At 48.5% G+C, this 16035-nt stretch overlaps 1 protein-coding gene across 1 annotated transcript in view; it reads left to right on the top strand.

Moving 5' to 3' along the window:
• The window catches only part of LOC138453561 (coiled-coil domain-containing protein 162-like), a 377757-nt gene that overhangs the window by 16285 nt on the left and 345437 nt on the right, over window positions 1-16035 (top strand). The window contains exon 3 of the mRNA XM_069606542.1: window positions 14579-14699. Coding sequence (XP_069462643.1) covers window positions 14579-14699 — 121 coding nt within the window. The remainder of the gene's footprint in view (window positions 1-14578; window positions 14700-16035) is intronic.

Genomic DNA, 16035 nt, shown 5'->3' with positions numbered 1-16035 from the left:
CAGCCGGTTGGTTGCACCAGCCCTCCAACTTTGCTTCCCGCCTCCCAGCATCCATGTCCCCCTACACACCTCCCCACATTACTTGCCCCAATTTACCTCAGCCCACACTAAGAAACAGCCATCCACACCGCCACAGCTGTCCAAAGATGTCATGGAAATGGACCCTTCCACTTTTTCCACGGAGGCCATCTTGTAGCTATTTTTCTCAGGAAACAACAGGTTGCATACTCTGCGTGACTCGTATTTATCCATTAGCACCCAAGTGTTCACCAACGCTTCTAATGGTAATAATGATTTGCCTGTTGGGGTATACTTGTTGATAACAGACCAACACCTGAGCGAGGGCCTATTGATTTGGATGGTGGGCCATTAGCACCCAGTAAAAGTGGCCAAGGAAAGGCATCGCTGTCCACTTGCAGAGCCAGGTGCCCAATATATGTATATGGTTCTTAGAGGATTGCCAGTAGATCATGGATCTAGTAGGTTGGATCCAGTTGCTAGGAAACCCAGGGTGGAGATTTCTTCTTAAATTCGTAGTTCGAAATGCTTGACCATTGTCCCTCCATGAACCTTTCAGATTTAGGTGAAAAATGCTGCTGGCTGATCGCACCAATTAATATAATTTAGAAGCAGCACAGCATGTGATTATGGCCAAGTGAGATGCTGGCTTTTGGATGTACCAAAGTCATAATATTTAAAAAGGACATTTGGTGTGATAGGATACTGTGTGCCTGTTCTTGAAGGTAGAGATGGGGCAAACTATCAGCCTCATTATAAACTGGGTGGTGCAGGTTTGGGTGTAAGGTGGGGGAAAAACCCTTGCCACACTACCGCCCAAAATCTGCCAATTAGGCAGTATTTCAACTGGCGGTAATACTGTTGAATGGATGGAGAGTAACACCACTTGTTTTACGGCAGTAATACTGCCAGACCAGGTGGTGGTAACGGTAATACAGTTGGGTGGTATCTCGGCAGATTACAAGCACAAACACACAGGGTTCGTAATGATGCCCTATGTGTTTTGGTAACTGCAAGAGACACGGAGAAGGACCCACGGTGCAATGGATTTCCATTGGCTGCATCCATGAATGCCAAAATGCCTAGGGGTAATTCCAGTTCACCACTTACTTACTAACTTACGTTATGTTATGTTAACAAATTTGTAACGCGCACGTTCACCCTAAGACATCTTGGCCCGTAGAGGAAACACACAGTTAGGTAGAATACCCAGGGTTAAAAAAGTAATGTCTGAAGAAGACTTTGGAAATAAAAAGGATTGTCCACACCTCTCGGAGCCAGAGGGAGGCCATTCCACAGCTTACCAGCTGCCACAGAAAAGGCCCTACCACCCATTCTGGTCAGCGGAAACCTATGGACCACAACAAGATGGGAAGCATCAGGGCGCAGTGTGCGCTGAGGGATATAAGGCTGAAATGTGTCCTGCAGATGGTCAGCACCTTGATGGTATTAAGCTCGATGAACTAAGCATAATGCCTTGAATTTAACCCACTCCATCACTGGGAGCCAGTGAAGAGCCCGCAGCACAGGGCACCATACAGGGTGGAGGAAGCCAACAGACGGCTACATTTTGTTAAAGTTGTAAACGATGTAAAAGTTCATGGACATTCAGTACATGTCCAAAAAGGCAAAGGTCTGCAGACTGGATCCAGTAGAAACAATTACCAACTGGAATTCCTACAATGGGGCCAAAACGCGTAACCCAAAAAACGAGCAAATGGAATCTAATAGTGATGGGGAATAATCGTGAAGATAGCCAAATGGAGTGTGGAAGAGAGCGTTGGAAAAGCTGCAGCCAGCATAAATATGTTTTGATCTATTTGTATTTGTAAGGTGCTGCATAACATAGTGACGGAGGTGACTTCAGGTCCAGCGCTGCATGCTCGCAAATGTTGCTAATGTCAGATTCAACAAATCATGCAGCCATCATGTCTGAGGGTTCCCCATGACCAATCACGGTCAATCACTCCCCAACCCGCCACCATCCCCAGGAGCCCCGACACTTCCCCCAGTCTGCCCTCACTAGCGCTAGAACTGAAATGTTGCTAATTTGAAACACTTGTGTGGTCAGGATTGGGAATGTACCACGCACATTCTAATATAGTAGTGTCCTAAATAATTATGCTATTTAAAAGGCGAAATAAATATATTTTGCTGATTTGGGAATGTATCCCACCACCCACCTCACTTAGGCCGCTCCCTTAGTTAGAGAGACAACGCCAATTCTAAAGGTTCCTTAGTTATGCCTCTTGGGCCACGCCGTTCGCTAAACAGTCTTTCATGATGCTTTAGCAACAGAAGGCCTCATTCCTGGAACTTTTAGCACTGTGCAAAGGGAAGTCAGAATATTCTTCTTTTTCATAACAAGCTTCTATAAAGTTTGGTTTTTAAATGGTGTCAAGTTGGTTAATAACGTGATTTGTGTATTTTCTAAGTCAGTTACACAGAACAGAGCACTGTGTTAGTTCATGAAAGTCAAACATTCACAAATAATTGCACCTTGATCTGTGATAAGGACTGGGAAACAATGTGCTAAGTGCAGAAATGGTAGATTGGTTAAAATCTCAGCTTCACAATTTAACCAATATCTGTGTTCGTGGGAAACCTATTTAATCTTGTGGTATTTAATCTTATCAATTTGCCAGTCTCTAAACATTTCAAAATTGTCAGCCCTAAAAGTAATGTAGTTCTCAGGGTTTTTTTATTTTTTTTTTATTTTTAAAGTGTCACCCATGGTGTAACTGCCTATTGTATTGCTTCATGTATAATATTTGTGGGCTTGTTGTATTGCACACCACAAAGTCAATCGTTTCTTGCTGACTAATATCGATAGCACCTGAAAACCATCAATCTGTTCTAATCTCACTCTATGTTAGCATCCATGCACCTTTCAGTAGCTTTTAATTTATATCCACTGTCTCTTCTATGCAATGGTATGTGTACCTTTCTCTTAGCTTCCAATCTGTCTTCATGCGTGAGCCATTTACATTCTGTGAGAGTGCTAATATGAGTCCTTTCTATACTGGGGTGTACGTACCTTTTTCATATGACTACTGATCCGTGTCCTGCATCTACACTGCCCCTTCCTCATGGCTTCCATCATTAAAATATGTCCTGTACCTACGCTAGCACACAAGCACCCTTGCCAGGGACTGTTAATGTTGCCAATACAATGCCGTTTGTTTATTATTCCGATTCCAGGATGTCTGAAGAGGATAAAGGGGCTGTAAGGGAATACCCATTTATATGTTGAGTGCTGCTGGCAGCAGATCAAGCTATGGGTTGTGATCGCTTTGATGAGTGGTGGCATGACAGGAGATTCTGGATCCTTTCATTTATTTGGTTTGAGGGCAGGCCCCTAAGGCATCTGTGCCCCAGGCCCAAAATTCCTTAAGATAGCCCTGTTTAGGAACACCAATTTATTTTCATCCCGCCAGTATCCCCATGCAATAAAATACTCCTGTTGGCTTTACCATTAAAAATGCCATGCCACAATAAGAAAACATGTCCAGACCAGCTGCACAAATGCACGCCAGTATAAACATGAAATAACACTTCATGTTTGCTTTATCATAGCTAATCAACAAACACGGGTTAGCCACAGTAAGAAATGGCTAGTCTGGCTGCACCAAAATGACAATCTAGCCAGATAATAACACTTATCATGCTTTTTTGAATCATAGATGCCCAGCAAAAAATACCATGCCACAGTAAGCAAAAGGCTAAACTGGATTCACCAAAATGCCAGTCTAGCCATATAACAACTCACTTACCATGCTTGCTTTATCATAGATGCCCAGCAAAAAATGTCAGTAAGAAATTGATAGGCTGGTGCACTGAAATGCCAGTCTAGCCATGTAATAACACTTATAATACTTGCCTATCATAGATTCCCAGTAAAACAAATGCTGCACACCATTTCCCCTCCCGCCACCAAATCAGTGCTCAAACCCACCAAACACAATTGCATGCACACACACACATTCACACAACGTTCACGTGCTCATTCTCATACTCATTCATCACACAAGCCGCCAAGCATCCCTACAGCCCTTGCATACACGCATTGAAGCATTCACTCTGAGAAACAAAGAAAATTCACCTGCATACATTCCCCATTCATACACTCAATCAACAACATCCATTCACACGTACAATCAACAATCACCTTCATTAATTCACATGCACATTCAAAAGCATTACACCATCACGCTCACATATACACAATTGCAAACATACATGCACGCATGCATACATACACACAATAAAATAAAATGCTCACTTGTTCGTCGGCTTGGCTCTAGGCTCCCGGTCACATTGCAGCTGCTCTGGGAGGCGTTCCCTGCAAACCCTTCAGGCAAGAAGCAGGCAGATGCATCAATGAACCAACCATTCCTGCTTCCTGGTGCCTAGTCGGCACCCCAGGCCCCCCTGATCCATGGGGATCTACACAGACAATTCCCCAACTGCCAATATCATGGGAAATGTCCTTGAAGTTTAACTAGGTATGTTGGCTGTCATGTCCTTACATGAATTACACAGGTCATCAGTAAACCTTACCGAGATGCTGCTATCTAAGAAGAGATAATGGATCTCATTACAAATTCAGCGGTGCAGTAAAAAAAAAGGGGCAGATATTCCATTACCAACAGTTTTCTTGGCAGTAACGGAATTATTACCGCTTTTGCCACACCTCCCAATTATATTTTTAGTGGATTTACCACAGCTGAATTACCGCTTATGACAAATCCCCAAAAATCTCCATGTAGTCGTATGAATTTAAAAAATGGGGATTAAAACTGCCCTGCCACCACCCACATTCCAGTGGTAATTCTGCCAGACTGAGTGGCGGTAATTCGATGGCAATACCGCAGAATTATCGCTAAACTTGGAATGAAGCCCAATGTGTGTTCTGGTGGCTTTTCCTATGGAGCAGCCCTCGAACTAGCTCCAAAAAGTTAATGCAAACGTAACCGGCTAAAAGCGGGTTGCTGCATAAGACTCTGGATAAGCACGCGGTTGGTTCTTCATGCAATAACAGCTGGAATAGTGTGAACTGGCATGGCTGACGTACATTTGCAATGCAGCAAATGGAGAGACGCCTATGAGAATCATTTGCACCTATTGCCTCACACCTGATTCACAAAGCCTAAAAGGGGGGCAAATCTGGACCAACACGGAGATGCCCATCACCAAATCTTAGTGAATCTCATGTGCACGTGAGCATCACAAATCTACCACCGGATACATCTCCTGACTGGCTCCGGCTTAGGCAGCAGGTGTGAATCTGAAGGTCCTTTTCTCCATTGCAAACTGCTGTGAATCAGGCCCAGTATCCCAAGCAGGAGTTATCGGCAGGATCTAACCTAACCTGCGGAGCTGTGGCCACATTACACACATTGCTCTGGTACCAGGCAATTCTGCCCCAGTCCTGGGAAGTTGGGCACTACCACGTGCACAGACTGATGACAAATGTTATCTTCGTACTGGTCAGTCAGTGCAATCACATTACCTCCTCGTCCATCTTCCACGTCACAGCCCTTACTTATGAGAGACCTACACCTTTTTCCCCCACCACTTCTGGGCCATACTCCTCACCTCCACCAATGACTCCTGCGTTTGTGTCTGTCTCCACTGAAACGAGCTACTCATCCCTTCCAGGCTTGACAAGATAAGTTTTGTGTTATGCATATAATCATCGAAACCTTGCAGCAATATACTTTTCAGCAGAGTGGATAATCCGGGGCATGACACTAATTAATGTGTTTTGATAAAATGTAGCGTGGCAGCATGGTGACTACCACGAGCTGTGTTTGTTGAACGGATTCTGGCATCACTGTGACTGATGCGGAAAAGGTCACTAAGCAGTTCAGGGCAACATATTACATGGGGTGGACTGGGTACCAAAAGAGGCCATGGAAATAATGCTCCAAGTGGCCCCATATTGCACATTTTCAGCAAGCCCAACCCTTTTCCTCTGAGGAAATGTGTAAATAAAGTAGGTAACTACACAGGAGAAGCCCAGGGTGCAGAGGCCTACTGGAAAATCTCCAGAGTTCCCCATAGGCCCGTCCACCCCTGCATATCAAATTTATGCAGGAGCTGCGACTAGCTATCGCTGGGCAGCACACACAGCACATATAACAAGGGTTTCTATCAGGGCAGAATATTTGAGGCAATCACATCCCCTGTATCACTGCTAGGGATGACAAGGTCGGTAAAAGCTTAGTGCAGCAGCGAGATGCTTGGCAGGTGTCCCACTGCTAACTTCCGGTCCGGCAGTAACAGGGATGTCCACAGAGTAGATCCTTAACAGTAGAGGCACAGAAGCAAACTGCTTGGCAGGTGTCCCACTGCCAACTTCCGGTCCGGCAGTAACAGGGATGTCCACAGAGTAGATCCTTAACAGTAGAGGCACAGAAGCAAACTGCTTGGCAGGTGTCCCACTGCCAACTTCCGGTCCGGCAGTAACAGGGATGTCCACAGAGTAGATCCTTAACAGTAGAGGCACAGAAGCAAACTGCTTGGCAGGTGTCCCACTGCCAACTTCCGGTCCGGCAGTAACAGGGATGTCCACAGAGTAGATCCTTAACAGTAGAGGCACAGAAGCAAACTGCTTGGCAGGTGTCCCACTGCCAACTTCCGGTCCGGCAGTAACAGGGATGTCCACAGAGTAGATCCTTAACAGTAGAGGCACAGAAGCAAACTGCTTGGCAGGTGTCCCACTGCCAACTTCCGGTCCGGCAGTAACAGGGATGTCCACAGAGTAGATCCTTAACAATAGAGGCACAGAAGCAAACTGCTTGGCAGGTGTCCCACTGCCAACTTCCGGTCCGGCAGTAACAGGGATGTCCACAGAGTAGATCCTTAACAGTAGAGGCACAGAAGCAAACTGCTTGGCAGGTGTCCCACTGCCAACTTCCGGTCCGGCAGTAACAGGGATGTCCACAGAGTAGATCCTTAACAGTAGAGGCACAGAAGCAAACTGCTTGGCAGGTGTCCCACTGCCAACTTCCGGTCCGGCAGTAACAGGGATGTCCACAGAGTAGATCCTTAACAGTAGAGGCACAGAAGCAAACTGCTTGGCAGGTGTCCCACTGCCAACTTCCGGTCCGGCAGTAACAGGGATGTCCACAGAGTAGATCCTTAACAGTAGAGGCACAGAAGCAAACTGCTTGGCAGGTGTCCCACTGCCAACTTCCGGTCCGGCAGTAACAGGGATGTCCACAGAGTAGATCCTTAACAGTAGAGGCACAGAAGCAAACTGCTTGGCAGGTGTCCCACTGCCAACCTCCGGTCCGGCAGTAACGGGGATGTCCACAGAGTAGATCCTTAACAGTAGAGGCACAGAAGCAAACTGCTTGGCAGGTGTCCCACTGCCAACTTCCGGTCCGGCAGTAACGGGGATGTCCACAGAGTAGATCCTTAACAGTAGAGGCAGGGCAGCGAGCTGCTTGGCTGGTATCTCACTGCTAACTTCCGGTCAGGCAGTAACTGGGAAGTCCACAGAGTAGATCCTAAACAGTAGAGGCACCGAAATCTATGGGAAACCTTGTGAAAATCATCAGAAATATTTGGTATACTTCTGAGGAGTGGTAAATTCCATACTTATACAGAGGACATGTATTGGAACTGTCCAAATATTTTAAAATCTATAACTGATTTCTAAAATTTGCAGAGAATTTTAAATGTCTGTCCTCATAAGAAATCTGCTTTTTATGCTGAAAAGTCCAGCCCGCAGATTTGGACTGCCTCCACTCACCAGTCTCTCTGGCTTCTTTTTGTCCCCCATGACGCCATCAGCTGGATCCATCAGAGCAAGTGGTGCCAACATGGGGGGTCACTGTTCATGTATACCGCACTGAAACATTCCAACAGTCTCAGCCACGCTTTGTCAGCACGGCATCTCTAAACTAGTGATGACACCGACCACCTTGTTACGGGGCTATGCTATTGCAGGGCTTGTGTCTCCTTAAGAGACTGCAACCTTGCCACGTGAGAGACATCACGTGGGGAAGTACGTCAGGAGGAGGGGAGGGAGTACGGGGTCAGTTCATGAATGTACGAGAATAAAGAAAGACGTATATTCTCCATCGGTGTGTCTGTCCTCATTTCAAGGGCCCAGTCCGGGCCTAACATCTGGTGACGAGCTGACCTACCAGACCACCGAGTCCTCCTCCTTTGCGAGCAGCGATCCCACTCCAATCCGCGCCGCGGGCACCTTCCAGCCTGGCGCACGAGCCTGATCCCAGGCCCGCCGCCTCCTCAACGCGCCGACAGCGCATCCGCGCCGCGGGCATTTCCGAGCCCGGCGCCGAGCCTGATCCCAGGCCCGCCTTCTCCTCACCGAGCAGACAGCGCATCCGCGCTGCGGACAGTTCCGCCTCCTCCACCTGCGTGGTCCCAGCGACGTTGCCTGATCCCAGGCCCTTTTCCTGGAAAAGAAAATCACATGAATAAATGAAGAGCGGGTGACCCACGCCCGCGTCGTGTGACTCAGCAACTACACCACCAGGCCCCAGACTACGACAGAGAACCCACGTGCCAGGCGCCACGCGGCCCAACAGGAGCTGACTGCCCAGGAGTGTTTTTCCGGGGCGCCCTACGCCGACTGCACGGCGACCCACCAGCAGGTGCAACGGAAGCCTGGAAGTCATCAAAGGTGGGTCAGACAACACTGCCACCACACATACTCAGGCACACCCTGCCTGCTGCGTAAACACTCAGCATGAGCTCGCCTCAAGCCCAACAACCACCAAATGCCCCAGCCCCTGCAGGGAACACAGCAACGACAGCATGGCGCATGCCTCCCCCATTTTCAATGATGCCACAAGCGGACAAAGGTCCAAGATGGACTGGTTGGCTAGAAGACTTCAACACCTTCATTGACGCTGCAGGGGAAGACAAGTCCCCTCGGCTATGAAGCATGTTCCTAAATCTGGCGGGAAATGACATCAAAGTCCTTACCAAGACCATTCCCCCCGCAGAACAGACTGACGTTCCAACACTAATAGCGGCCATAAACAGATGATTAGTTATTGAACCCAACAGAGACTATGAAAGATACATATTCAACCTATGCATGCAGAGAGTCGATGAAACCATTGATGAGTTCATAACCCGCCTACGAATAAAAGGGGCCAACTGTCAATTTGAAGCCTTCTCACTCGACGAAGCCATACGGTTGAGGATTACTGAAGGCTGTTTGTCTCAAACCTTAAAGAAACAACTCCTCAAAAAACCTATCACCATAGAGGAAGTGAGCCAGATGGCCAGAATTCTAGAGAGAGTCGAAAAGCAAGTGTCCCAAATTTCGAACACCGCCTCGATGAGACAAGAGAAAGCCGAAACCGTTGTAGCGCTACAGGCCAGCCACGCAAGACAAGGGGACAAAGGCGCCAACCCCAACTATTCCACGACGCCGAGGACCCAACGCCAATGCTACCACTGCGGAATGTCTTTCCCCCACGCAGGGACCTGCCCCGCCATATCACAGAGATGTGGCAACTGCGGCAAAGAGGGACACTTCCAATTAGTCTGCAGAGAAGGCAGACCATTCCCAACACAAAAGTTCCCAATCGCCCCTCAATTCAAAACGCCTGTCAGGAACCCCCTAACCCAGGCCTACCAACCACATCCATACGCCCAGAATCCACTGAGGTACGTCAGAGTAGTCGAAGAGGTGTACCCGAGGGTGAGGAGCAAGTGTCCCACATCAGAGACGAATATGATGGGCCCCCGACACAATTTTCACAATATGAGGGAGGGTCACAAGGAGGCCAACAGGAATTCGACCAATAAAATCAGTATCCACACGACGAATATGTGAATCTCATCATGGATGAAGGCGAAGCCCGTGAGGCATCCAAGATACCCGTCGACATAGCAGGGCAACAATTCTGTTTCCTTGTAGACTCGGGGGCCACCGTTAACATAATGGTTGAGAAGGAATTCAATCAGATCACCAACCGGCCGCCCCTGACACCCTCAAACTGTAAGATCTACCAATGGGGTGCCACAACTCCTCTGCAATCGATTGGATTTTTCAGCCGTCGGCTCATCCATGATAACCAATCCACCACGACTGACATCCATGTCATTCGCAGCCCTACCAAAGGCAGATGCCTGCTCAGTTACAGAACAGCGTCGTGCCTGGGACTCATCGACATACATGTCTGTGAAGGGGACAAAATCCGTTCCACAGACCCAACACTGGAGACGACAGAGAAAGTGCTCTTCCTCTCACCAGCGCTCACCCAAACTGAAATGATGTCGCGCAATGACATCCTGAAAGAGTTCCCTCTCATCTGCAAAGGCCTAGGTCAACTGAAAGGACCACCTGTGAAACTCCACATAGATCCCACCGTCCGACCTGTACCACAACACCCGAGAAGAGTCGGGTTCCATCTTCAGACCGCAGTGTCGGCAGAACTCAATCAACTCCTAAATGATGGAATAATTGAACCAGCCACGGGTCCGACCCCATGGGTATCCCCGTTGGTAATAGTACCAAAAGACGGTGGACGTCTCAGACTCTGCGTCGACATGCGCATAGCCAATACAGCAATCCAGCGCGAAAGGCATCCTGGGCCACGAATTGAAGACATGATAGTTCAATTGAATAAGTCCACCCTCTTCTCAAAACTGGACTTGAACCAGGGTTACCACCAGATGGTACTCCACCCGGAATCCAGGGGGATCACCACGTTTGCCACACACGATGGGTTGTTTCGGTACAAACGCCTAAACTTTGGCATCTCATCAGCTGCGGAAATTTTTCATGAAGCCATCAGGCAACTCATACGTCCGATCAAAGGCACACTGAATTATAGTGACGACATACTGGTATTTGGGCGCACTCGTGAAGAACATGACGCCGCTCTTCGCGCCACGTGCAAAGCCATCCAAGACGCAGGCCTCACGCTAAACGTGGATAAATGCAGATTAAGCAAAAGCAAGCTAACATTTTTCAGTCACATCTTCTCGGCCGATGGGATGACACCGGACCCCGACAAAGTGGCCACTATTTTCAATCTGCAAGCTCCAAGACAGATTGCCGATGTCCGTTCTTTCCTAGGCATGGCTGGGTATTGTGCCCGATACATACCCCACTATGCCACCATCACGGAACCTCTTCGGAAGTTACTCCAGAAGGACATGCTCTTCGCCTGGACAGCTGAATGCCAGGATGCATTTGACTCCATTAAACCGTCCCTAGCAGAAGCGCGGAAACTGGCCTACTTCGACCCAGAATGGCACATTGAAATAGTGGTCGACGCGAGCCCGATGGGACTAGGGGCTATACTCGCCCAGACCAACGGCACTGACGCCCACCCGAGGCATGTAGTGGCATATGCCAGCAGAGCACTTGCGTCCCCCGAGGCCGCATACTCCCAAGCGGAAAAAGAGAGTCTAGCAGCAGTCTGGGCATGTGAACACTTTCACAACTTTATCATCGGGAAAAGATTCACCCTCATAACGGATCACCAGGCCCTCCTGTCGCTGTTTGGGAACCCACGGACGAAAATGCCCCCCAGAATCAAACGATGGGGCATCCGGCTGCAGGAATATGACTATCACATCATTCATCAACCGGGGGGCGAGCATAATCCAGCCGACTATCTGTCGAGACACCCCTCCGGAACGTCAACACCAAGACAAGGCGACATAGAATACATAAGCTATGTCACCACCAACGCACTACCTCCGGCAATGTCACTGGAAACAGTGGCACTCGCAACAGCAGCGGACCCATCCATGGCCTTGGCAATTGAACTCACAGAACACAACAAGTGGAAAGACTACAAGAGAGCACTGTCAACACACCCAGGAGCAAACCGAGACAAATTGGAAAGGTTTGCAAGAGTTCACTCGGAGCTGGCCGTACAAGACAGCACCATACTTCTCAGAGGGGGCAGAATAATAATCCCAACGGCCCTGAGGTCTGAAATAATCAAGACAGCACATGAAGGTCACAGAGGCGCAGACAACACCAAGCGCCAACTACGACGCCACGTATGGTTTCCTTTTCTCGATGCCTTAGTCGATCGATGGGTAAGAAACTGCATGGCATGCCAATGCACAGCCAGGGAGGAAGCACCCGCACCTCTACAAGTGACACAGATCCCGGAACGTCCGTGGGAAAGGGTGGCGGTAGATTTCTACGGGCCCCTAGAGTCAGGAGAATACTTACTCCTGTTCATTGATGAACACTCACATTTCCCCATTGTCAAAAGGTCATCATCCACCGCCTTTGCAGAAGTAACGGCAATCTTCGATGAAGTAGTGAGCGAATGGGGCATACCAGATGTGATCAAATCTGACAACGGACCCCCTTTCTGTGGACATGACTTCTCAAAACTGGCAAAGCACCTGGGTTTCAAACATCGGAAAACAACGCCACTTTGGCCCCAGGCGAATGGCATGGCGGAGCGGTTCATGTCATCTATCAAGAAAACAGTACAAAGAGCCAAGCTAGAAAATGTAGATCTCCACCAAGCTCTGTGCAGGATGCTTCAGGACTACAGGAACACGTCACATGAAGCGACAAACAAGACCCCGGCTGAATTTATGGTAAAGTACCAAGTTCGCACAAGGATCATTCAACACCCGTTGAACAGACCGGAAACAGACACACAACTCCTAGAAAGAGATGCGCAGAGAAAAGAACGAGCCCGCACCCAAACCGATGAAAAGCAGCGAGCACTTCCGAAAGACTTTCAAGTAGGAGATGAGGTCTTTGTCCAACAGCCAACGGTGAAGAAGAGCGACCCTAGGTTCTCCCCGCAGACACTACAGGTCACGGCCGTTAGAGGAACAATGGTGACCGTCGAAAACGAAGAAAGAGAAATCACAAGGAACTGTTCAAAGTTCAAGTTGGCAACAACTACAGACTCTGAGAGACTCCAAACCCCAGACCCTGAGATGATGACAGTGGATGGGCGAGACGCATTGTGGACGCCTCCAAGGTTCTCTCCCCGGCCAGGAATCAAGAGGACAGAGAGACCTGAAGAAGATCCTCAAGAAGGCACCAGCACCCGGCCCCAGCGCGCCATAAAGAAACCAGCACGCCTGGTCGAAGAGTGCTGAACTCGATGCAAGGACATTTCGTCCGGGGGTGATGTAACGGGGCTATGCTATTGCAGGGCTCGTGTCTCCTTAAGAGACTGCAACCCTGCCACGTGAGAGACATCACGTGGGGAAGTACGTCAGAAGGAGGGGAGGGAGTACGGGGTCATTTCATGAATGTACGAGAATAAAGAAAGACGTATATTCTCCATCGGTGTGTCTGTCCTCCTTTCAAGGGCCCAGTCCGGGCCTAACACACCTCAGCCATGAGGTGGAGAATATAGGCAGGTTAAACAGGTTGTGACGCATCAGGTTCTCACATTCCCGAAAATGTTCAGGGTCACTCAACTAGGGGTATGGCTGCCACCTGCGTGGACTGGGGTTGGACATCGTTTAAAAACATGCTGCACCACTGGCCAAGCAAAATACATGTGTAAGATACTGACACGTGAATGGGTTGGGGGGGGGGTTCAGCATCAGTGGAATTCGGCAGGTCATTTTTAATTTCTGTTTTGTTGGCAGCACTTCTTAATGAACCACAGAGTGTGCAGCAACTGGTCATATTCTTAGCTCGTACTGGGATACTGGTTGGTACTGCCTCACGTAGGTAATGCCCGTGACCAGGGAGTCGGAAGAGGTGGCAAGGGCCCGTTTACTGACCAGTAATCTTCATAACTGCTATGCCAAAGCTAACACGCCACAGTCCTTTTTCTCACACCTCAATCTTACTTTAACGGCTTGGAACGTTCAGTAGTCAGCGGTGGATAGATGGAGGGTTATGTTTCCCCATGGGGATGGGCCAAAAGAACTAAATAAAAGGTATAGAAGACGGACGACAGACTGCGCTCTGCCTATTATCCCCGGGTGGCTGGATAGTAGGTATCATCAGTCTGGAGGCGGAAGTCTCATTTAAGTAAAGACGGTGATGAGGAAGCCTTGGACTTTACCAGCTGGTTAGTTAGTGCAAATGCTGTTGCAATACTTCCCTGCGCTGACGCAAAACTGCCCTGAACCAAAACAATATATGTACTCTGGATCCGTATTATAAAGCGAAGGCCGCCATGTCAAGCAGTCCGCTCCAAGGTAAATGTGTTCTTGTGCAGCAATCGCAGTGCTATACGTTGATTACTTGAGTCTGATTCTTGTGACACAGCGCCTTCTTCGCCTATGTTTTATTTCTCTCGTTCAAGGTCACCAGTGTCCTATAATGGCGCTCCTTGTCATTTGTTCCTCTGCTTATCATGGCAGCCTCTCCAAGCAATCCCATTCATGTATTCCTCTCTGTCCTCTGAAGCTGGTAGGAGCTAAGAATATCATGGGGAACAGGGACCTCTATGGATAATTGTGTCTTAGATTGTAGCTATTATATCTTGACGTTTTCATCTGTCATGGCCGCTCCTGATTCCCAATTTCAAGAAGCGGAAGGGTACATAGTGTTGATATTGATATATCAGACAACACAGCTCTTAATGCATGTTTTCTTCTATTTTAGCTTCAAAGAATTCTGGAGGCCCTAGAAACCCACATGATTCACGAAGTGCACAGGAAAATAAGCAAGGACATAACCATGGTTATATCTGAGCGAGCAAGAGAGGACAGAGGTCTCCCAACAGGTGGGTCTGCACTGCCGAACTACGCCCTCGAGAACGTTTCCCATAACATAGCGCTCAGACCCTCAATATGTGACTGCCAGGAATGGTACAAACAGTGACTGTGTTACAAAATGTCCCTCGTTTTCTCTGACTGCCTAGTAACAGGTGGTTAGGAAAGATGTGTATTATTGGAATTTTGTGTCCAGCATTTTAAGTGGGACCCCCAGCTTCTTGTCTCTATCCTGGAAAAGTGGCAGTTCTTGGAGGTAATTAAAGTCTTTGCAGCTTCACTTACCAGCTCAAATCATTTATTTTTGGGGGGACATTGTTGAGCCCCTTGTGCTGCCAGTACACAGAGTCTGTTTCTCCTTTTCATGTTTTCCTGTGTTTTCGTTTTGTGACACACACCACCTTAAGTGGAATGTTACAGGAGTGGTTTGAGTCCCTTTTCCCTTTTGTTTAGCAGCATATTATATTCATTTGTATGTGCATAAAATAGGCTGGGGACAGTGAACCATGTTTTAGTTATTTTTCTGGTGCACTGTTAATGCACCATCTTTATATACTGCATAAGGCCAATTTGAGCACTTCATACTCAAAATGGCTTTGCCATGTGGTTTACATGCTGTCCTTTGGCCATTTTGCGTTTTGCCGTCTTCCTTCTCTCTCAGGTCGAAACTCCCATATAAGCTCCTACGCTTTCACCAGGTCTGACTGGACTCCTGGGCAAAGTGCTTTGTGTGACTCATCTGGTTGAAACTCCCTATCCACGCTTCTTCCAGGAGATGTCTGTTGCTGGGCAGATGGAGGTAAGTAGATGTCCATGATTGGACAGCCCAAAAGGGCGGAGATTATTTTGATTGGATGGCTGGGAGAACTGCCAAGCCTGGATTTCGGATGAGAAGGGGAGCTTTGCAGTCGTTCTAAAGGCCTCCCACTAGAGCCAAGGATCCAGAGAAGAGACGACTGCACTGAAGACCCAGGGAACTGCTACTACAGACAACTAGCATTGCCTGGGCCATCTACCGCCCAAGCCCTCCTGTCACAAGGGAACATTCTTGACAATGCCTGTATCACGTGGACGCTTGGACTCATCCAGTCCTGTGCCCTGCACCAGTATTCTGCCGTCAGGCTTTGGCAGTGCCCTGGGACCACGCGGCGGGCTGCCCATCCACTAACTAGGCCTGGCTGATGCAACGTCCACCGTACTGAGATGCAGCATGGGACGCTGCAGATCTTCGACTTGTGCCCAAGATCTTGCCTGCTGCCCCTGTTCTCCGGCATGAGGAGGGGCTTATTCGGAGCCTGTTCTTTGCTGCTGCAACACATTGAGCCTGCAGACCCATGGCCGTGGTTT

Source organism: Ambystoma mexicanum, chromosome 4p (genome assembly GCF_040938575.1).
Source record: "Ambystoma mexicanum isolate Mex_15411 chromosome 4p, UKY_AmexF1_1, whole genome shotgun sequence".
Classification (NCBI taxonomy): Eukaryota; Metazoa; Chordata; class Amphibia; order Caudata; family Ambystomatidae; genus Ambystoma; species Ambystoma mexicanum.
The sequence above is the reverse complement of the archived record's forward strand: the minus strand, read 5'-3'. Positions and strand labels throughout refer to the sequence as shown.